This window comes from Lemur catta, chromosome 2, assembly GCF_020740605.2.
Source record: "Lemur catta isolate mLemCat1 chromosome 2, mLemCat1.pri, whole genome shotgun sequence".
Lineage (NCBI taxonomy): Eukaryota > Metazoa > Chordata > Mammalia > Primates > Lemuridae > Lemur > Lemur catta.
Genome location: NC_059129.1, coordinates 45,158,221 through 45,181,259, shown reverse-complemented (window position 1 = coordinate 45,181,259; position 23,039 = coordinate 45,158,221). Strand labels below are relative to the sequence as shown.

Genomic DNA, 23,039 nt, shown 5'->3' with positions numbered 1-23,039 from the left:
GGGGGTCAGGAAAGGAAGGCAGGCACTGCCTCTAATAAGACATTACCGAAGTTCCTGCTTTTTATTAAATACAATTGATAAATTATTATTCAAGTCAGAAACAAAAACAGAGGACCATAACATACACCTAAGCACAAGGGACCTGTGCCGAGCACATAGGTACCAGATCTCCTAGAGCATCATGTCTACTCTGGATATGCTCGAGGCCTATCAGAAAATTTCTGTCCCTGCAGCCTTAGAATTGACGAGGAGTGAGCCCAGGGCCAGCGGCCCTTGAAAATATAGCTCATTTAGCTCATTTAGCCCAGAAGCTTCCCTGCTGGCTGGGAAGCCAAAATGGCCTCTCTGCAGCCTGGAACAGGAAGGCAGTTGGTCCCTAGAATGGCCAGGCTCAGCCTTTACCCCCAGGCAGGGGGTCAGGGAAAGGTGGCCAAGGCAGAAATGTCCTTCAGGAAGCTGGTGATGGAGCTCCAGGAGGGTGGTCCCTTGCTGTGTGGTCAGGGGCCCAAATGTCTCAAGGTGGCCTGAAGGGACTTCCTCAGGAAGGTGGTGTTGGGCTCTAGGGCCACAGCCAGGCCCAGCCTCTGCGCCTCAGTGATCTGGGGTGAAGAAAGAATCTTGTCAGTACTCTAGCAGCAGATTCCTCCCATCTCCCCACTACCCCATGGGCTCTGTTTAGGAAGGAGACAGGAAGCCAGGACACAGGAGGATGGGGGAGGAGGAGGAGACTCCTAAGCAATCTAATCTCATTAGTTCACTATGGTTAACGAACCATGGATTCTGGTGGACCTGGAGTCAAATACTAGCTGCACAACTTACTAAGCTGGCCACATTAATAATAGTTGGCAACTACTGGGTGTTTAGGATGTGGCATTTATAGGCATTACTTCATATATACACATACACATTACTTCACATAATCCTCACAACCCTCCCATTTTTACAGATGAGGAAACTTGATGTTCAGATACTCCATGTGGCTGCCACCTTCCTTTTGGGCCATGCTTTCTCTTCTGACCTGTTGCTACATGTCACAGGGTTAGGGGACAGGGTCAACTCAAAGGCAGGGACTGCATTATGGTCACTGCCAATTTCCCAATGTCCCATACAGCATCTGGCTCAAAGAGGTGTTAGCTAGGTGAACGAACTCCTAAGCAGTCCCAGTCCTGGCCCTGAACTCATGCTTTCTCTAGCTAATATTCAGGATCTTACCTCTGGCAAACATATCTGTACATTATACCCCTGTGACAGGACCAGCCCTCGTGGCCCTATCAACACTCACATTGGCCTGGTACTTGATCATCACTGTCAGCATCAGCTTGGCATAGGCCATGGAGGTGGCAGCTGCCAGCCCCTCTTTACAGAGCTTCTCCATTAAGACATTGAACTTCTCAGGGGTCATCTCTACCTGCACACATTGGGAAATGGAGTAGTATCACAAGAAAGGCCTGGGCTCTTCCTTCTGCCAGCCCTGGATCCAATTCCCAACTCCACCGCTTTCTAGCTGGGTAACTCTAGGCAGGTTGCTTAACCAAGCTAAGCCTCAGTTTCCATATCTGTAAAATAGGGCTCATAATATCTAACTCTGAAGACTGTGAAAAGCATTAAATGAGATAATGTACATAAAACCTGATACACAGGTCTCAGAAAATGGTGGCTACTGTTGCAAAGGCTCAGATTAGCACTAAGAGGAAGCCAACCATCCCTAGCTGGGCTCAGTGGTTGAAGATAAAAGCAGTGAAAGGTGCTGAGGGACACTGCCAGCACACTAACCTAGCTCTTCATAATAGGAATTTAATAAACACCATTCCGAGCACTTTATATACCACTTATCTCATGTGGACCTCACCCTAGTCTCATGTGATAAGTGCTATAACTCCCCTTTTGTAGATGAGGAAACTGAGGCATAAAAAAGTTCAGTCAATTACCTAAAATGTAAACAAATGAGGCAGAAATTTAGATACTGATATGAAAAAATTGCCAAAATATATTGTTAAGTAAAAAAAGCTAGGTAAAGAGAACACTGAGCTTGGTGTGTTGTAACCTACATAAAAAGGAGGTGGGGAGTACATTTAAACATGTTTCCACATATATATACACGGCACCTCTGGGAGGGCTCCCCCGAAACTAGTAACATTGGTTATAGCCCTGGGGAGGGGCATATGGATAGCTAGGGGAGAGAAGTAAGCAGAATATTTTTTACTGTATCCTTTCCAGCTTTTAAAATTGTGAATACATGTATCTATTACCTATTCAAAAAGAAAATTAAATTTACACATGCATCAAAAGATTCCCACCCCAAGGCCCTACAGCTATTAAGAGGTGGAGCTAGACTGACCATGCAGTCGGCTCTCTGTTCCTGACATGCCACTGTCACAAGGCACCCTCCATCTCTGAAGGACTCAGAAACCCAGGAGCCCCATGCTCCTCCACAGCAATGCAGCACTTCGTCCACTCCCACCCGAGGCACCTTGCTCACCTGACGCTCCAGGAGTGACTGCAACACCAAGAAAGTTTCCTCCTTCCAAGGCAGCTCCAAGATCTGTCTGCAAAACAGAGGCCCCAGTAAGAAAAGCCTGGCCTCCCACCCAAGCCTGGGCATCTTCTGCTCCAGCTCCTCGCAGCACGCCAAGGCCACCAGAGAATAGCCAGAGCCCCTCTGATGCTGGCAGCAGCCTCAGTAGCCAATGCTACAGAATCCATACAAGTGCCAGGAAGGTCACAACCCTGAAATCCTCAGAAGCTGACAACAAAGGATTTGGTAGTGAGATGTAAAAAGGTTCCCCCAAAAATAACTAGGAGTAGAGAGAGAGTGCATCCTGAGAACAAAAGGAGGAGACTCAGAGAAGAGGACAGTGGAGTGAGATGACACACGAGGCTTCCTAGAGAAGGTGAGCCTTCCTGCAGAGTCCAACCCACGCGATGTGCACTCCAGCTGCGCCTCCTGTCCCACTGCACAGTCCTCACCTTGTTTGGAAAGGCAGCATGTACAGTGGAAACAGTGTGGCTTCTTGGGTGAATAGACTTGCGTTTGATCCCAGGCTTTATCACTTGCTGGCTGTGTGACCTTTGCCAAGTCCCTTAACCTCACTTTTTCCATCTGTAAGGCAGGAGCAGCACCTACCACCCAGGATTGCATGAAGTTTAAGTGAGAATCTAAAGCATAGCGAAAGTGCTCAATAAATGGTGGTTGATATTAGTTTTGGGCTGTTCTATTCTTATATTATACTTAGCATTTTATATTTCAGGTCTGTGTCCAATAGGGTGTTACTCATTATTTCACGTGTTTGTATCCTGACTCCCCAATTTTAATGCTCAAGTTTAACACCAACTTATTGCTAATTTTTGAGCACTTACTAGATGCCAAATATTGTGTTAAACTCATTATATGCATTATCACATATAATATCTAGAAAAATCCTATAAAGTAAATATTGTCCTCATTTTTTATATGAGGAAACTAAGTCTCAGAGAGAGTAACATTTTTGAGTTCACACGTTTAAATAAAAGGCAGCACTGAGATTTGAAACCATGTCTAGGCTGGGCGCGGTGGCTCACGCCTGTAATCTTAGCACTCTGAGAGGCTGAGGTGGGAGGATTGCTTGAGGTCAGGAGTTTGAGACCAGCCTGAGCAAAAGTGAGACCCCCGTCTCTACTAAAAATAGAAAAAATTAGCCAGGCATTGTGGTGCACACCTGTAGTCCCAGCTTCTTGGGAGGCTGAGACAGGAAGATGGCTTGAGCCCAGGAGTTTGAGGTTGTTGTGAGCTAGGCTGAAGCCACAGCACTCTACCCGGGCAACAGAGAGAGACTCTGTCTCAGAAAAAAAAAAAAAAAAAGGAAACCATGTCTGTCTGACTCCAGAGTCAATGCTCTTAACCACTGTGCCATGTTCCAACTATGCTGTGAACTACTCAAGAGCAGGGACCACTAGCCTCTTCTTTGTATTCCCAAGGCACCTGGTACAGAGCCAGCCCCACACCCTGCAGAGGCAGAATTGTGAAAGACTGCAACCCTGGGCTCAGGAAGGTACACAGCATGGCAACTTGCAAGGGCCCATAGGTGGAAAGGCACAGGGCCTGGTGCCCAGTTGGCTCCAATCCCACAGTGCCAGGAGCAGGCCTCGCCTGGGGAAGAAGGTGGGAGTGAGGACAGCACGGAGGCCTGCACACTCACCCCAGCATTAGAACCAGTGCACCTGGCTCCAGGGACTCGTCCTTCATAAGGCAACACAGTAACTCTGTCTGAGCTGGACCTAGGTAGGCGAAAGCAGAGGGGAGAAGTCTGGGGGGAAATGGCAGGAGAAGATGGGACGAGGGGGGAACTGAATGCCCAGCCTGGACCACCAAGGAAGCAACAAGCATCTTTACCCACTAAATACCCAACTCCAGCCAGGGCCACCCTGGGATGAAGGGTGCTGGGAACAGACAGGGCAGAGCTACCAGGCCCGGGGCTGGTTCTGAAATTACCTGTGCCTGGGGCCTGGAGCACAGGACCAAGGAGGGCTCTGCAGACAGGGTGGGTATACTTGGCACAGAAGGAGGTCAGGGCAGTCGTAAGCAGACGAGAGGCTGAGGAAGTCAGGGAGAGGATCTACAGCCAATGGGAAGGAAAAATTCATTTTGTTCTTCCTTTCAACATCAGACATCTATTTCAGATGGTGATACACATTACAAAAGAAAAAAACCAGGTTATTTTATTTAGGACTCACATGGGCCCACCCACTGGAAAAGATACATAGCTCCCTTCCCCAGCTCCCACATTCCTGAAAGCCCCTTGATCAGCTCCTTGACGTGTTCTAGGGCCCAAGAGGGAGGACTCAGATGCCATGTAGGTTAACAGCCTGGGGGTCCATTCCCTGCCAGTCAAGCAGGATCCTTTCCTTGCCCCAGGCTGCCAGACAGACCAATGCCTGCATAGCTGGGAATGCCCTCTCCCAAGCACCACCCTTCTGAAGGCTCAGACACTCTTCCTCGTTGTCACTGGCACTCTGAGTGCCTGCCAATGCACCTACCCGTCCAAGAAAGAGGCTCCTTGTCAGCACAGTGGCATTGCTGAAGCTAAGATCTGGTGACAGGGCCAGCAGCCAGGTGCAGAGCTGCAGGAGACCTGTGTCCGAAAGCTGGGGGAGCTGCAACTGGGCACACAGCAGGTCCATCTGCTGACAGGGGAGGGCCAAAGAGGAGAGGAAGGACATGGGGACACTCAGTCTGCCTCTGCTAGACTATCTCAAGCCAACTGAGCAGCAGCAGGAGCAGGACAGACACTCCAGCGCCAGGTAAGGCTGGGAGAGCTGCCCTTGGGGGAGGAACTAAGGTCTGAAAGAAACCACTCAGGGTGACCCATAGCTCTGAGAGAGAGAAAACAACAAAATACCCTCCCAAATTTTCCACATGAGGCAGGGAAACATACATAGGGAAAGGCAGGGGAGAGAAGATATAACCTCAGGGCCAGGCAGTCTATCTGGACTCACCTGGCTGGGACTGCATTCGTGCAGAAGCTGTAGCTCAACTGGGGGAGAATCCTCCAACCCCTCCAGCCTCTGGGGAGAGAAATCCCATGTCAGGGCTGGCAGAGCTCTTGGTGACAAGTCACTGAGGCTATCCCTTCAGTTGGCAAAGGGAATGGCTGAGATCATGAAAGGTGCTACTACGGGAGAGGAAGTGGCCTGGGGTTAGATGACGTGTCTGTACTTGGGTGGAGAAAAGCCCCTGCAGAGACTGTTCTCTGACCTTTACTCCAACCCTGCCTCCCCCAACCCGCCTGTGCCTCACTGCACTGGGGCCTCCCTGGGCATGGTCAAGGTCTGGGCAGAAGGTGGCAGCAGGGCTAGGGTGAGCAGGGTGGGGCCAGTCACCTCCCCAAAGGTCTTCAGCAGCTGCTGCAGCCTGGGAACCTGGTCCTGTGGAGGAGAGCACCGTCACCACCAAGTCCCTACCCCTGCAGCACGGCCTCAAGCCCAGTCTCAGCTCCCTCTCCTGAGAAGGCCCCAGGTCAGTGGGAGCTAGTGGACAAAGATGACTGAAGACAGCCAAGAACATGAAGCGTCTATCTTGAAAACTGCCTGACTAGAATCCAAACTAGACAAGACCCATGTGAAATCCAGTTGTCTATTGTCTTCTCTGGATTCAACCCAAATGGGTGTAGACCCAGTCCTTGGACTGGGAGGGCAGGCTGGACGCTGGCATGATTCCCCCCAGCCCAAAGGATGGGGTGGCAGGGGTGGCTCCAGAGCTCTACTCTTGCCTGGCACCCTTTAGCCCCACGTTATAGATAATTAGGACAAGTATTTCCTATCTCCACTAACTCCCTTCCCTACCACTCCTTAAGAGTCTGTGGAGTGGAAGCTACATTCCCTCAACCCTGCCCTCCTCCCCTTCCTCCGTGAACTACAGAGTCATCCCTATTGGGAAAGTGTCCCAACCAGCCTTCACCATGGATAAACCCACCACCCCTGAAGGATCACTCTAAACCCAGCCTCCCCAGCACAGTACCTGGAAAGCTTTGGGCAACCGCAAACTCTCAGCTGGACGCTTAGCATCCTCCAGACTCGGACTAGCCTTGCTGGTCTCAGCTCCCAGGACAGGCTGGTTCTTAATGGGAGATGCACCTTCTCCACCTGCCAGGGATTCCAATGACTCATGTGCAGGTCTCTTCTCCTCATCTGCTTCTTCTTCCCTTTCTGAACACCTGAATCTTTTGGGGGCTCTCTCCCCGTCAGGACTGGCAGGCTCTTCCTCGGGCTCCTTTCTGCGTTTCCCAGACTGCTGAAAGTCCCTGTCCTCTTCCTCTTCTTCAGGGTCTGGAACCTGGGGCAATTTCAACCTCCTGCCCCCTCGGCCCAGCTGCCTACACAAGCCTTGGAGCTGTCTCTGGCACCTTTTGGACAGTAAGGAAGCTCCCTCAAGGGAAGCCCCACCGCCCAGATCCCTTTGCAGCAATTCCCCCAGGGCACGGAGCCAAGCATCAGGGTCCGAGACTAGGTCCTGCTGGGCAATCTGCAGCACAGAGAGAAGCCCACTTTCAGGCAGTGATGGCCAAACAGCCATAAGCAGGGACATCAGGTTCCTCTGGCATAACTGGGGCAATCTCAGCAACAGTGGCTTCCTGGGTAGCAGAGGGAGAGAAAGCAGTTAGAGCATCTGGCTGAAAGGAGGAGAGTACAGGGCAGACTGGGCAGAGCTGAGGGCTAGATGGCCATGGACATATTGGGTCAGGCAGGTGATACCTTCAAGTCACTGTGGATGGAGGAGACAGCATGAGAGTCACTCAACAAGTATTCAGTGAGCATTTATTATATGCCAGGCTGGCCTGTTCTTTGACCTCTTTGGAATCTCCTATTTTAGCTCAAAAATTCATGTTGGAACCTACCCTATAATAGATCCATGCTTGTTTTACATTTTAAAAAGTTCTTTCCAAAATTTTAGGTAAAAATAATATTCCAGGATGCTGTGCAATGCTTAGTCTGTGGCCACCCTTAGCAATCCCTGGTATTCATCTGTCCAGCTCTCATGTTCCTTTCACCAAATTGCGAGTTCCTGAAAGGCAGTAGTAGTGTTTCCTCCCTCTGTGTCCTAGTACTGGGCACAGTGCCAGCCCAGAGCAGGCACTTGGTGCATTCATAGAATGAATTAACTGTCAGTATGCAGAGATCGGCAAGGGTGGCTGTGGAGAGAGAAGGCTTCACAGAGGAGGTGAGACTTGAAACAGAGGAATCAGGTAATAAGCATTCATGACACCACTTTACAGATTCCAAACAGTATTTACAAAGGCAAAGGAACAGACAGAGTGGGCTGAGGGTCTTTTCTTTTGGAGCCCCAGGGGTAAGAGCACAAGAGCACTTCCTCCTGCAAGCGCCCAACATCCTCTGATTTAACACTATTCTCCAGTGCTCCAAAGGCCCATGATACAATATAGTTGCCTGTAATTCCACTGAGGCACAAATCCAGGTCCTGTGTGACCTGAGGCATGGTTTGGCAAGCAAGTCATAGCTGCAGCTAGCCCACCACCCACACCTCTGTCCCTCTTTATCCATGAGTTTGCAGGGCTGTTTGTCAACACACAGAGGCGCGTGGGATCTAAGGGACAAAAAAAACACCCATTTCTTTTTGGAATATAGATACTATGTGAGAGAGAAAAACTAGAGCCAAAGTTAAAAAGATGGTTAATTTGTGGTGGGAGGATTTTGGGGGTAGAGGTAGGGAAGACCCTACCCCAAGGGGTTTTAACTTTTTTTAGTGCCACAGACCCCTTGTCAGAGTAAGAGTGTTAAATACATAAAGTGAAATACCTAGGATTATAAAGGCAATCAATTGTACTGAAACACAGTTCTACACAGGGGCCCTAGGTAAGCCCCCTGCCCTCCCCTTACTCTATCCAGAATAAGCCAGGCAGCCGGACAAACATTTCTATAGCCTCCAATGTGAGGGTTCAGAAGTCCTCCTGACCCATCTCTTCAAAGAACTTCAAAGTGGAGTGTGGGAAGAAAATATTAGAACTGCTATTTCTACTTATTTATGTAAAACATAAGAAATTAAGCATTATGAATATTCAACATATGGATTGGCCTTCCACACACCAGTGTCAGCCAAAGGTTGGGGAGGGGCATCCACGAAGAGTGGAAGGCCCACACCAGGAGGGGCTGAACGCGGCGTCTCATTCACTTGTGTTTTTTTTTTCCATCTTCTGTGTATTTTAATTAACTTTGCTAGTTACATTCCTTTGATATTGTATATCTTTTAACAAAAGAAATCATCACAAAATGGACACATGGCTCAAAAGGATGCCCACAAAGAAACCAAAGACTGAAGATAATACCAACAATAGAAGGGCAACCAAACAAGAAAATGATAGAGCCCGCACTTCCGCACCTAGGAGGAATTGTCAGCCACATAGAGAGGTACCAAAAAAAGGTCAATGTCATCCAAAAAGCTAGAAATTATCAAGCACATTAAGATATGGATTCACAGTCACCATCCTTATGGAAAGTGATCTTGCCTTAAAGTGCTCATAATGCTTTGGAGAGCTGATAGTATAAAGCCACCACAATTAGCTGTTTATGCCATCATTTATCACATGTTTTAAATATCTATTTTCATTTACCTTAGTATTTTATCATACGTGTACATTTTATATACACGTCCGTTTTTTTAGAGATAAAAATTGATCAGAGGCCGGGTGCGGTGGCTCACGTCTGTAATCCTAGCACTCTGGGAGGCCGAGGCGGGCGGATTGTTTGAGCTCAGGAGTTCGAGACCAGCCTGAGCAAGAGCGAGACCCCGTCTCTACTAAAAATAGAAAGAAATTAGCTGGACAACTAAAATATATATAGAAAAAATTAGCCGGGCATGGTGGCGCATGCCTGTAGTCCCAGCTACTGGGGAGGCTGAGGCAGTAGGATCACTTAAGCCCAGGAGTTTGAGGTTGCTGTGAGCCAGGCTGACGCCACAGCACTCACTCTAGCCCAGGCAACAAAGCGAGAGTCTGTCTCAAAAAAAAAAAAAAAAAGAGTGCCCCCCTCCTCATAGGGTGCGCTGCAGGGCCCCCCTCGCTGTGGGGAATTACAAGACCCGTCTAAGACAGAGAGTAGGCAGCGACAGCCCCTGCCTTCCGTGACGCTGAGGGCCCGCGGGCGGAGGACTTACAGCTCTAGGCGGCCGTCGGGCCCCTGCACGACCGGCTCCTCCCGGCACAGAGCCTCGAGGAAGCGGCCCCAGCAGAAGGGCTCCCCGCCGCGGCTGCCCAGCGCCCGCAGCACCCCGAGGCCGCGCCGCGCCCCGTCGGGCCCTGCCTGCAGCGCCCGCAGCAGGAGGCGGGCGGGGGCCTCCAGCTGCGCCCCAGGCGCCGGCCCCGCGCCCTCAGCCCCCAGCGGGGCCGCGTCCGGGGTCGACATGCCCGCGCACGGTGCCGCGCCGCCCCTCACTCTGGTTTGGGGGCCTCAACTCGAAGGCTGGGGGGAGCGGAGGACCTCAGCACAGTCCTCGACGCGGCGGGGCCCTCGGGGTGCTCCGGCGCCCGCCACAACCCCTCCCCAGAGCTTGGAGAGGCTCGGGAGCCCCGGAGCCTGGGGCCGCAGCAGGTCGCGCGCGGTCGCAAAAGGAGGCCCGAGCAGCGGCTGGGGGCGGGGCCCGAACGAGAGGCGGGGCGCGAGGGCAGGCAGCAGGGGCGGGGCGGGGCCAGGAACGACTCCGGCCCGAGAGTAGGGAGCGGGGCCAAGGCCGAGGGCGTGTCCGCCGACGGGGCGGGGCCAAAACGAAAGGATTCGTTGTGGGCGGGGTTAGCGCAGAGCGACCGGAGCGGGGCGGGGTTTGATGAAGGGGCGGATCCTCCGCTGCTGACCCTCAGCTTCTCCCCTCCTCCGTCACTCCCTGAAGCAGTGGGTCAGAACGGACATCCGGTCCTGTTGTACTTAAGGACACGAACTATGTTCGATTTTAGCTGACGCCCATGTTGCTTGTAGATCATGAGCTTTGCAGTGGGATTGGACCATAATTTACCACTCCACTTCGCCTCTTCCACGGACCAGAAACTGCCATCATCAGGGTTTCAGTCCTCTCTAAACATTGTGATGTACAAATATCCCCGATAATGGGGTCACAGTAAAACCTAATGCCATCAATATGGCCAAAGACTGTGAACTTGCTCCCAAAGACCAAGAAGCAGCCGTGCTCTGGTTGTGTATAAGGGGCTGGGAATGGCTGTGCCTCCCAGGGTTTGAGGCTTCGGTTTAAGGAAGTCAGCCGGAGGAGGCCGGCTTCCAGTCAACGGAGGGATCACTGCAGAGGGGAGAAAGAAGGGCTCCACAGCGCCCCTTAAACCTTGCTTTGGGGCCAGCTTGTATTTCCCATCCTACCAGCTTCTGCCCCCACACACATCTGTTCATCCAATAAATGAGTACTGAGCATCTAGGGACTGGGGATACCGGGTACAAAATAAAGATCCTGGACATTGTCGCAAGTGGGGAGAGGCAGAAAGCTAAATAAGTAAACACTAGAATGTTTGTAATAAGTGCTTTCAAGAAGAATATAGCACTGAAGGGAGATAGGGTGAGGTCATTTTAAATAAGGTGGTCAGGCAAGATGAACCTGAAGAAGTGAGGTGGGCAAGCCATGCAGAAGTCTGTGGGGAGCCCATTTCAGGCAGAGGGACCAGCAAGTGCAAAGACCCTGGGGCAGAAGTGAGGCTGGAGCAAAGGGCACTTTGCTGGAGGGTAATACGACATGAGATGAGAGAGGTAACTGGGTCAGGCCTTGGGAGGCCTGAGATCACAGAGAGGATTTTGGTTTCCACTCTGAAAAGTATGGAAAGCCACGAGAATATTTTGAGCTTGATCTGATTTCCATTTGAGCCAAAATTTTTGTTTTTCCAAAATGATTTCAAGGGAGCTGTTGGGAAAGACTAGGAATATTTCTTAAATAATGCCTGCTTTGCAAAAGCCAAAATAGCAGGAAAGAAGTTTGTTCCAGGCCCCTTCTATTTCAGGTAAGTAGCTTTACCTTCACAGGGGATGTTTTTAGTCTTCAAATGACCAGCTGTTGGAAGGCCCTGCCAAGTAATGGGTGGGGCCAAGAATGCTAAACAGCCTGCAACTCTCTGCCCATCCCCAACTACAGCTTTCTCCTCAGGGCTATTGCTCCTGCGGGCCAAGTTCTGCCCTGCCAGCCCTCTGGAAGGGAGCGGGGAGAAAGAGTTCTGCACTTGGTTCAAGGACCCTGGTGGACCCCCGAGACACTTTCGTAGGATTTGTGAGGTCATTACTATTTTCATAGTGCTAAACCGTTATTTGCCCTTTCCACTCTTATTCTCTTGTAAGCCTCCTGCCAAGTTTTCCAGAAGCTAAATGGTAGGTGATACCACAACAGATTGAATGCAGAAGCAGCCTTATTGCCCTTGGCAATGGGGGCTGGACTATGAGCAAACCCTCTTCAGACACCAGCAGTGATAGCTTAGGTGCATTTTATTGGTTTTCTTTCAGAATCCTACAAAACAGCAAAGTCAAAAACCAAGGCCCTGGCAAGACAGTGCAAACGCTTCCTCATTCCAGGAGCCCTCCGCCACTCCCCATGTCCCCAGCTGTGTCTCTGATGCAGTTCATGGGGGTAGAGGGCTTGCTACTTATGCCCCCACCAAGCCCAAGAAGGGAAAGACTTACCACCTAGCAACCCGCTCCCCTCACCCCCATCTCCCTCAAGTTGATCCTGGTTACAGAAGGCCACAGTAAGAACTGTTGGGATCCAGCAGCAGTTCTGAACCCCAGAAGGCCATGGCCGGGGCACAGTCTGTGAAGAACACATCATCCTCAGGCTCGGTGCCTCCTAGGAATGATGCTGGGCCCAGCGCCTGGGAGTAGAGAGAGAAAAATCAATGAAAACCCATCAGCTTCAACCTCACTTGCCCCAGGAACAGGGGAACTCAAGGCTCACACGTAAGATTGGGCAGGTTGTACACAGCACAAAGGTGCCACCTCTAAGTAGGCACCATTAACATCACAGACATCACACACAGGTTTCACATCCATCATAGACATTTATTATAAGCCATGACCAGCAGCCTCCCTTGCCCCATATCTCTGCTGTTACCACCTCACTCCCAGAGGCCAGTTGCACACTCTTGGGCAAGGGAGGACCAGAGGTCAGGGCCTTAGCTGGGAGCTGGTGCAGGTAGATGCAGTCGGATTTGAAGGGGCAGCGGCCATTCCCCCGAATAAAGAACCGGCATCGGATCTGGCTGTGAGAGGGCAGAAAGAGAGAAGAACATTACTTTCAAGCCCTGTTGCCCCAGGAACAAGGGGCGCTCACTGCTGACATATAAATTTGGGCAGGTTACCCAGCTTCGGTCCCCAACACCCAGGCTGGGCCCTTCCCCCCAGCCCGGTCTGTGGAAACATTGTCTTCCATGAAACTTAGGAACTGGGCTGCACAGCAGGGGGTGAGCAGCAGGCCAGTGAGGGAAGCTTTGAAGCTTCATCTGTATTTATAGCCGCTCCCCATCGCTGCCATCCCCGCCTGAGCTCCGCCTCCCCACCCCAGTCCCCTGACCCCAGTCCATGGAAAAATTGTATTCCATGAAACCAGTCCCTGGTGCCAAAAAGGCTGGCGACCGCTGCTCCACAGCACAAAAGCCCCACATCTAAGCAGGCACCACATCGTCTTGTAGATTTTACATTTATTCTAACTATCTTCCAGCAGATGGCAGTAGAGTATCTTAAGGGGTGACTCTAATTCTCAGGAAGTCTCCATTTGGGCCACCAGTGGCCCTGGAAATGTCTCTCTGCAGAACAAGGCTGCCTGTCTCCCGGGCAGAGACAGGACTGTCCTCTTTGTCCCTCCCTGTACCCACATACACTTTGCACACATCCAGTGTGAGAGGAACCTGGAATTGTAGTGAATTCCAGATTTTGGATAAATGCTTCCCCTCCCCAAGAGATTAAAATCTACCCAGCTTTTCCTAATCTCCACGGGTGGCCTTTCAGTCCCCTAAGCACACAGCACATATTCATATCAATGTACTTTCTTGCCTTAAAATGAATAGGAAGTAGAAACCAATCAGGGCTTCTCGTGGTGCTGAGAGAACCAGAGTCACCCTGTGTTGATCCTGAGCCAGGTTAGAAGAGAACACTGGCCCTGCTGTTCCTTCTGCTGTCTCAACCACCACTCACCATTTTAGTTTTGTTTTTTTTTTTGAGACAAGATCTCTCTCTGTCACTGCTCACTGCAACCTCAAACTCCTGGGCTCAACAGATCCTCCTGCCTCAGCCTCCCGAGTAGCTGGCACTACAGACACGTGTCACCCCACCTGGCTAAGTTTTTTTCTATTTTTTTGAAGAGACAGGGTCTCCCTCTTGCTCAGGCTGGTCCCAAACTCCTGGCCTCAAGCGATCCTCCCGCTTCGGCCTCCCAGAGTGCTGGGATTACAGGCGTGAGCCACCACGCCCGGCCCACTCACCATTAACCCGGCTCTCTGAAATAGTGACAACGGCTTGTACCCTTGCCTGCCATCTTTATCACTCTGAACTTCCAGGTTTTGGGGATCCCGGGGGGCTGGGAACCGTGGCTGAGCCAAGATGGATCAGGGGCTACCTTCCCTTTCTCCCCATCCCTGAGTCACGGTCCTCCTCCCAGCCTCACCTGGTCCGAGCCTTGAAGTTCCTGATGAGCTTCTCCTTCTCAGCCCCCTTGCTCACCCAGAACTTGTGGGGGATGATGTAGCTGGAATGGACACGGCACTGGGGACAGGCCCTGTGCAGTGGGGTGGGGGGAAAGTAGGAGACCAGTCGCAGGCCTACAGGCCAGCCCCTCACTCACACCTCCCTGGGGCACTTCCCTCCTCCCCACTGGCCCTCTGCAACACTGACTTGACGACATCCAGCGGGAAGTCCTGCCGGTTCTTCCGCCAGGTGCGCAGACAGCCCAGGCAGTGGGCGTGGGTGCAGTTGGGCAGGATGCCGAACACCCGCTCGGCCTCTGGCTTGTCCCACACTTTGTCCATGCAGATGCCGCATACCACATCCTGACTGTCCTGCTTCCCCTGCAGCCACAGGCAGGTCAGACAACCCCATGCCCCCAAATACAGCCCTGGGAGCTATGGAGTCCTCCCCACCCGCTCCTCCTCCAGCAGGTCTGGGTGTCTCAGAGGCCCAGCAAGCCATTCTCTGCCACCTCCCCACAACCTACTGCACCTGCAGGTCCAGGCTCTGAAGCGGGGCCACGAGCTCCTGGACAAGGTCTGACTCTGGCTGACACTCCTGGGAGTGGCTGTGATCCCCCTTAGCAGCTGTGGGGAAAACGTTTGCACAACTCTGTGAATATATTATAACACATTGACATGTACACTTTAAATTGGAAAATGTTTTGGTTTGTGAATTATATCTCAATAAAGCTGTTATAAAAAGTTACATATATGATTTGAATAACACTGATTTAGAGCAATAACTTAAAAAAATAACCACTAACCTTTATTTAGTATTTACTCCATGCCCAGTACTGTGCTAAGCATATCCCACCCCGAAGGGACCTTGTGAAGTAAGTACTATTATCAGTGCCCTTTCGTAGATGAGGAAACTGAGGCTCAGAGAGGTTAAGTGACTTGTCCAAGATCACACAGCTATGAAGTGGTGGAGCCAGCATTTGAAACTAGGTGCTTCGACTCCACAGGCAACATGGTGTTCTGCTTTTAGAACACACAAAGCAACAGAGTCAGAGGAAAAGGTCCCTTCAGCTGGGAATCCTGAGGCGGCAGAGGAATTGGAGTAATCATAAAGCTGTTTGGACAGAGCAGGCACCCTGGTCTCAGATCCTGCTTGTGCCCACCTGCAGTGCCCCTGATGACTCACATGATAAAGACAGGGACTTCCAGGAACTGCCACCAGCCTGCTCAGCCTTGCTGGCTGGCCCCTCCAGGGCAGGCTCCGGGCCCCAGCCGGCCCTGGCCCAGGCCCAGCTCACAGCTGCAGAGGGCAGGCAGGTGGGCTCGGATCCCCTGCGGGTCAGTCCTGGGCGGGGCCCGGACAGGGTGACGAGTGACTCAGAATGCCGGCGGCCCCACTCCAGGGGGCTGGGGGGCTTCGGGTGCTGATAGCTGTGGGGGAAAGGAGAGAGTGAGGAGACAGGGTGGCTCTCCAGGGCTCAGAGCCGAGCACTTGGAGCTGAGTGGGGAGAAGGGGCTCTGGGAAGATACAGGGTCCACGAAGGGATGGTTTCTCCAGCGTTCCCCGCCCCCCAGCTGGGAAGCGCTTACCCGCACCGATCTCCACGGAAGCAAAAGCCTTGCTGGAAGTATCTGCAGACCTGGGACATCTTTCTGTTGTGAGCAAAGTGGCAGCTCGGCTCCCAATGACAGGCCCTGAAGACAGCAACATTCCTAAGAGAGTGTCTGAGTCATGCCCAGCCCCGTTTTGGTTCTTGCCTTTGTGATCCTTACAGAGAGGGGCTGTGTGATACAGGGAGAACACAGCCTCTGGAATTGGTCCTGTGTGCACATCCCGCCCCTGCTGGGGAGCCTTAGGTGAGTAACTCACCTTCTCGAAAGCTTGGCTTCCTCACTCTTAAAAAATAGGGTAGCAATCAATGCCTACCCCTCAAACGGTTGTTACAAGGGTCTTTACGATTTTGCACAATGCATACAGCAGGCACTCAGTAAACCACAGCGGTTACTATTACTCCCTCCAAGCACAGAGTCTGTGGTTTCTGGAGTCAGAATTCTGGGTTCAAATTCTACTATCAGGGCTGGCTTCGTGGGCATGAAGCTGTACAGTGACGCAGGGCCCCATGCTTGCATTAATGCTCTGCTATTGCTGTCTTGAAATTATCAATAATTTTTGGCTGGGCATAATAGCTCACACTGGTTTTCCCAGCACTTTGGGAGGTTGAGGCAGGAGGACTGCTTGAGCCCCAGAATTTGAGGTTTCAGTGAGCTGTGATTGCACCACTGTACCCCAGTTTGGGTGACAGAGCGAGGCCCTGTCTCTAATAAAATTAAAAAAAATAAGTTTTAAACAAGGGGTCCCTCATTTTCATTTTGCGCCAGGTCCCACAAATTATATGGCCAGATCTGCCACTACTTCTTGGTTATGAGAGCTTAGACAAGTTGTTTAACCTTTCCACACCTTAGTTTTCTCATTTGTAAAATGGGGATAATAATAGTACCTACTTCATGGAGTGGTATAAAACTGAAAGGAGACAACGTGTGTAAGTAGCTGGCACCTAGCAAATGCATAATACACGTCAGCTGTTATCATCGCTTCTGTCACCATCACCATGATCGTGCAGGGGCCTTGTCGGGTCAGGGTGGGAAGTGGGGGAGGTGGGAGGAGGAGGAGTTTGGCAAACGTTCAGGGAGAGTCTAAGTGTCCAGGCCTGGGCGCCGGGTCTGGGACAGGTACAAGGTAGAGAGGAACTCTGCTCTTGTCATGCCCTGCCTTGGAGGGGTAATGAGCCCACAAGGACAGGGCAGGGACAGGAGCCGGACTCTAGTCCCATGAGAACAGACTGGTTGGTCCAGCCCGAGCCGAGGGGCTGCTCAGACCTCTTCCCCAGAGTGTGCCCAAGGGCAAGGCGCTGGTCAAGAAGTAGGCAGAGGAAAGGAGATGGGCGACAGGTACCTAGTCTTGCTGGTGAAGGTGCCAGCTGGTCAGTCACATGTCCTTTGTTTGTAACAGTGTGTGGAGCCCCTGCTTGCTGACTCGGACCCGGCCTGTGGAGTTTTTTCCCAGGTTAGAAGCAAGAACCACGAAACCAGGACTAGGGGCAGGTGAGGGAGGTTCTCACTTTGGACACAAAATTTCAGGGGATGCAAAAAATCCCTAAGTAAACAGAAGTAATATTTTAGGGCAATGTTTTAAAAGATCAAAATTAATGCAAAAAAATCTGTGATGCACAAAATATCAAACTTTTAAAGAAAGGCAGGATCCAACCGTACATGACTCACCTCACTTGCCTTGCCCTAGTCCAGGCCCTGCAGCAAGGGCACGAGTAACCGAGCCACGTGCAGATCGTGACAGGGGCGCTGGCAGAAATAGGCAACAGTGAGAGAGTGGCTGGCAGGGTGGGGGCCCACTTTATTATTTATTTATTTATATATTTATTTTTGAGACAGAGTCTCACTCCGTTGCCCTGAGTAGAGTACAGTGGCGTCAGCCTCGCTCACAGCAACTTCACACTCCTGGGCTCAAGCCATCCTCCTGCTCAGCCCCGTGAGTAGCTGGGACTACAGGGATGCGCCACCATGCCTGGCTACTTTTTCTATTTTTAGTAGAGACAGGGTCTCACTCTTGCTCAGGCTGGGTGGGGGCCTACTTTAGACAGGTGGTCAGGGAAGGCTTTGAGGAGGTACTAGCAATAATAATCATTATTACAATTATGTTACAGAATAATATAATCATCATTATCATCATAATTGCTATTTTTACAAGAGCTGTTGAGAACCAGAGGTGTCAGTGTAAGGTCATTAAACAGTAAGTCAGGATAATTATATGTTTTTGGCATTGATCAGAGGAAATTCAAAGAATTGAGTGCCCTTACTACAACAAGACATCATTCATTCCCATCATTTCTTTATGTGAACAAGATTTCCAAGTGCTTCCATGTATAAAGATTAAAAATAAAAACTGACCAGTCTGGGCAACATAACAAGACCCTGTCTCTGCAAAAAATAATAAAAAAATTAGTGAGGCATAGTGGTGCATGCCTATGGTCCCAGCTACTTAGGAAGCTGAGGCAGGAGGATTGTTTGAGACTGGGAATTAAAGGTTGCAGTGAGCTCTGATCACACCACTGCACTCCAGCCTGGGCAACAGAGCGAGACCCTGTCTCTCTCGAAGAAAAAAAAAAAAAAAAGGAAATTGAATTGATGTTGATCCCTATCTCATTCAAGCAATAAATAATATCTACCCGTAAATACATGAGCTTTTTGGGAAAAAAGGGAAAGAAAGCAACCATCCCATCTATCTCATGAGAAATCTTTCTAAAGAAAAATGTATTATTTAATAATTAACTACTGGCTGGGGGCGGTGGCTCACGCCTGTAATCCTAGCACTCTGGGAGGCTGAGGCGGGAGGATCGCTCGTGGTCAGGAGTTCGAGACCAGCCTGAGCAAGAGTGAGACCCCGTCTCTACTAAAAATAGAAAGAAATGATCTGGACAGCTAAAAATATATAGAAAAAATTAGCTGGCCATGGTGGTGCATGCCTGTAGTCCCAGCTACTCAGGAGGCTGAGGCAGGAGGATCGCTTGAGCCCAAGAGTTTGAGGTTGCTGTGAGCTAGGCTGACACCACAGCACTCTAGCCTGGGCAACAGAGCGAGACTGTCTCAAAAAATAAAAATAAAATAAAAATAATTAACTGCTAAAGCATGTAATATATTTAAATTGTTTCGATCAACTGAGTACTACTACTAACTAAATCTAAACAAAAGTTATATTCCTGGTTCACAAATATTTTTGTTGCAGGAACATATATCGTGACCAGTAAAAGACTTATAAGAATATTTATATTAGGTTAAAACTCTGTGGGGAAGTAGAATAGTCATTCAAGGAGAAAAGGGAATTATGTACAACTATAACTATCTGTTCATTTTTTTAAATGGATGACATTATATGTTAAATCTCTATGGTTTTTAGATGTCATTGGATACCTTTAAAAGGTGATGTCCTTATTCAATCCACTGTTTTCCCGCCATTTCTGGTCAAGCTGCCCGCACAGCAAGCTCGCTAATGGGACACAAAGCAGGCAGCCTGGGATACCTGGGATAGATATTCTACACGGAGCTACGGCCTGCGCCACCTAGGTGGTACCACACAGCTACCACCAGCCTTGTAACTGTCTCACTGCATGGCTTGGGAGAATTGAGAAGTTCCTCCGGTCGGGCACAGTGGCTCCTGCTTGTAATCCTAGCCCTCTGGGAGGCCGAGGCAGGAGGATTGCTTGAGCCAGGAAGGAGTTCAAGAGCAGCCTGAGCAAGAGTGAGACACCTCTTTCTATTAAAAATAGAAAAATTAGCTGGGCATGGTGGCGCATACCTGTAGTCCCCACTACTCGGGAGGCTGAGGCAGGAGGATCGCTTGAGCCCAGGAGTTTGAGGTTGCCGTGAGCTATGATGAAGCCACTGCACTCTACCCAGGAAGACAAAATGAGACTTTATCTCCAAAAAAAAAAAAAAAAGGAAACTGAACCCTCCCTCCTCACTCCCCCGTTCATATTAAAAAATAAATAAATAAATGAAAATAAAAGGAAAAAAAAAAAAGAGAGAGAAGCCCCCACAGGAAGATTGAGGGCAATTTCTTGTGGGCTGGGGGTTTTGTACACATCCTTCAAAGTCTTGGCTGAAATGCCAGCCTTGAAAAAGATTCAGAGATGTGAAAAGCATTTGATTTAGTAATATAACTTCTCTTTAAAAACATCTTTTAAAAATTTCTCTTGGAATTAAAAAAAGGTAATCATTTGATTGCATACTAAAATTGGAATATTTATAATATATTAGAAATTATAACCTTTGCAACAATTTGTGTTTATGGTGAAGAGCATTAGATAACTTGGAGTCTGGAGGCTACACAAGGCTTTCCAAATTTCTTTTAGGAGGTTTACAAGTGAAAATGGGGGAAGATACCTGGCCTGGTGAGTGGGTGGGGAGGAGGCAGGGTGTAGGGACTAGATCGGTGACAGCCAAAGTTAGGGAGGGCTTAGGGCTAGTGGGGGTGCGGGGGGCAGGGTGGAGGTAAGGCAGTCACCTTGGAAGGGGTGGGTGAGCCCTGAGAGGAAGAGTCAGTAACTCTCAGAGCAAGGGGCATGAAGACTTCGTGTCCCCAGTCCCTCAAGGGGGGGATGTCCTGGGAAAGCTTCGCCTTTCCCTAAAGGCCACCAATGAGGCTGATCTCCAGGACTGCCTAGAGAGGCCACCATACTAGCTCTTTCACAAGCCCAAGAAGTGTGGTGACAGAGGTCTCCCAGCGTGTCTAGAGGGACTGTCAGCCCATTGGATAAGCCACAGAAAAGGGGACAGTGGCTTTGTGATCAAATCAATCTGAGAAACTCTTCCTTCTATATTTTCTTAGAGACATATTGTTGTATAGTGTTCCTTATATGTGAACATAGTAAAGGCTCTGATAAGTCCTGCAAAGGTTAATTTGACTTAATCTAGCATTGCTTAAACTAGTCCTTTTTGTTGTTGTTGTTTTGGCCCTCTACCCACACAGCTCTTAACATACCAGTAAGAACACATTTTGCTTTTGGGGAAAGGTCTAATTAATGGTCTAATTTGATGCTTAAAACAAGTCTTAAAATCTGGGAGTCATTTTTCCTGTTTTCAAAACCTGAGGCTCAGACAGCTAATGAAACTGGAGCTAAGACTATTACCCAGGTGTCCTCACTCAGCCCAGTAACTCTCTAGTTAACCAAGATTGACTTGTCAGGGGTAAGGGCTGCTAGATTTGGGGAATTTCTCAGGCCAAGTTCTGAGGCCAAAGAACTTTGGTGGGGACAAAGCAGCCAGAGGTGACAGGCAATGCAGGGCTGGGGGGCAGCCAAAGGGGTTTGGGGGCTGCGGCAGTGGACCCAGAGCAGTGAGCCTGGGAGTCAGGACTGGACCGTGGGGGGTAGGGGGGCCGAGAAGGGTGTGGCTGGGGACAGGCAAGGTGGTTCCTGCCGAAGGAGCCCTCAAGCAGAGTTTTTACGAGTTGTACTCGACAGCCCAAGCTTGGTCTGGGCTGCTACCTTCCTGCCCCAGCTCAGGAAGCAACAGTTGAAAATCTTTAGTAAACATCCTCTTCTTTTCTTGCCTCCCCCTTTCTACCTGGCTGCCTTTCTTCCCAGCTCGGGAAAGCCACTTCACACTGGGACCCCAAGCTCCACAATTATCCCGCCTTCACCCAGGCTTCAGTTCACTCTGGAGAACTAATCTCTTTCAGCTGTTGGCAAAATGGATCTTTGCTAAGCGTGACCGTCTGACGGAGCGCCCCGTGAGCTCGCATGCCCTGGCACAGGCCGGCGTGCCCAGAGGGATGACTCCAACGGTGGAACTCTCAACCTGAAGTGTTTCCACCCAACACTGTGCTAAGTGCTAGGGCTACAAAGGTGACCGGGAGACCAGATCCCACCTGCACAGAGCTGCTTGGTGTTTCTGGGCAAGAGAAACCTTTATTGGGTGGAAGAAAAAGAAGGCAAGTGGAGAATCCCTGCCCGAGGTGGCCAGCCCCTGAGCCGGCCCTGAGCCAGCTGGGCAGCCGTGGTCTGTCTTTTCCTCTCTCTGGTCTACGTCTCTCGCTCTAGACTATGAGGGGGTGGGAGATGATCTCTAGGCCTTTCCAACTTTGGGGCAGGGGGCAAAGAAGCCCCTCCTCCCCAGATGCACCCCAAATTCATAGAGTCTGGTCTTACAGTGGCCAGGCCAAACCCCAACCTTCCCTGTGTTCCCCTGAGACCCAGGCCCCTACCTGCATGGCCGCTGGGAGTGGGGGCTGCTCTCCCAGCTGTGGCCGCTGCCATCCAGCCCGGCAGAGTCCATCCCGGCTGCGACCCCTAGTGGGAACCAAACCCTGCTGCCCCGGTGCTCCTTTATGCCACGCTCCGGGGCGGGGCCAAGGGAGGCGGGGCCAGGGGCGGGGATAAAGGGGCGGGGCCAATGGAGGCAGGCCCCAGGCCCGTCCCTTCCCGTTGCCCCTCCCTGGGGCGTGAGGGAGGAGGGTGGGGACCAGACCGCTGGGGGCTGAGGGCTCGAGGTGTCCGGTCCAGGCTCCAGGGATGAGTGTGGGGTGTGAAGGCCTTCAAGGATGCTTGGGTGATTATTGGAGGGAAGTGGGGGATGGATAAGACTTTAAGGGTCTGGGAAGGCAGGGTGACTTGGGAGGGGGCCACGAGCGCCTGGGACCCAGGACTAAGGACCTGGGATGCTGGAGTCCTGGGGTTGGAGAAGTAACTTATGTTGTCTGAAGGGATTTATTTTATTTTATTTTATTTTTTATTCTACAATAGTGATCTTAGAATTTTATTTATTTATTTTTAAGAGATGCGGTCTTGTGTTGCCCAGCCTGGTTTCAAACTCCTGGGCTCAAGCGATCCACCTGCCTCAGCTTCCTGAGTAGCTGGGACGACAGGCAGTGGCCACCGTGCCCAGCTTGAGGGTATCTTTAACTGGGGAAGCCACACAGAAGCCTCCTGCAACCCCAGAGCTGCATGAACCCCGCATGTGGCACCGAGGTTGCGTGGGGACACCAGAGGGCAGGCTGGGGATGCTGCGAGCTGGGCACGGGGGGCTAATCCAAACTGGCCATGCTGGACAGGTCAAGGAGGCTCAGGACACGTCCCAGGCCAGAGACATTCTTTCTACAAAAAGTCACTGTTGCCTGGTCTGTGTCAATGAAGACAGCTCGCTATGCTGGTTACAAGAAACTAGACTAGGCGGGGCATGGTGGCTCACGCCTGTTATCCTAGCACTCTGGGAGGCCAAGGCGGGTGGACTGTTTGAGCTCAGGAGTTCGAGACCAGCCTGAGCAAGAGTGAGACCCTCGTCTCTACTAAAAATAGAAAGAAATTATATGGACAGCTAAAATAT

The 23,039-nt window shown here is 50.8% G+C and overlaps 2 protein-coding genes across 6 annotated transcripts; both read right to left on the bottom strand.

Annotated features, from left to right (window-relative positions):
* Nucleotides 1–35: 35 nt before the first annotated feature.
* FANCE (FA complementation group E) lies at nt 36–10,070 on the bottom strand. 5 transcript variants are annotated; one of them, XM_045543575.1, is made up of 10 exons: nt 9,644–10,070; nt 6,494–7,106; nt 5,857–5,901; nt 5,473–5,541; nt 5,014–5,157; nt 4,469–4,592; nt 4,176–4,254; nt 2,480–2,546; nt 1,283–1,408; nt 36–599 (listed from the first exon to the last, which is right to left on the bottom strand). In XM_045543575.1, the coding sequence occupies exons 1-10, from the start codon at nt 9,889–9,891 to the stop codon at nt 498–500; spliced, it is 1,617 nt and encodes a 538-aa protein (XP_045399531.1). In that variant the 5' UTR covers nt 9,892–10,070; the 3' UTR covers nt 36–497. The 5 variants fall into 5 exon arrangements, with proteins under 5 accessions (XP_045399531.1, XP_045399526.1, XP_045399527.1 ...); XM_045543570.1 differs by lacking the exon at nt 9,644–10,070 and adding an exon at nt 9,102–9,183 and having other exon boundaries at nt 5,014–5,160; XM_045543571.1 differs by lacking the exon at nt 9,644–10,070 and adding an exon at nt 9,102–9,183.
* Nucleotides 10,071–11,940: 1,870 nt separating this feature from the next.
* On the bottom strand, nt 11,941–21,992 carry LOC123632851 (E3 ubiquitin-protein ligase makorin-1-like). The gene is made up of 8 exons (XM_045543569.1): nt 21,922–21,992; nt 15,735–15,839; nt 15,331–15,575; nt 14,677–14,771; nt 14,353–14,525; nt 14,126–14,236; nt 12,581–12,725; nt 11,941–12,338 (listed from the first exon to the last, which is right to left on the bottom strand). Exons 1-8 carry the CDS (start codon nt 21,990–21,992, stop codon nt 12,201–12,203), a joined length of 1,083 nt encoding a protein of 360 aa, XP_045399525.1. The 3' UTR covers nt 11,941–12,200.
* Nucleotides 21,993–23,039: the final 1,047 nt, after the last annotated feature.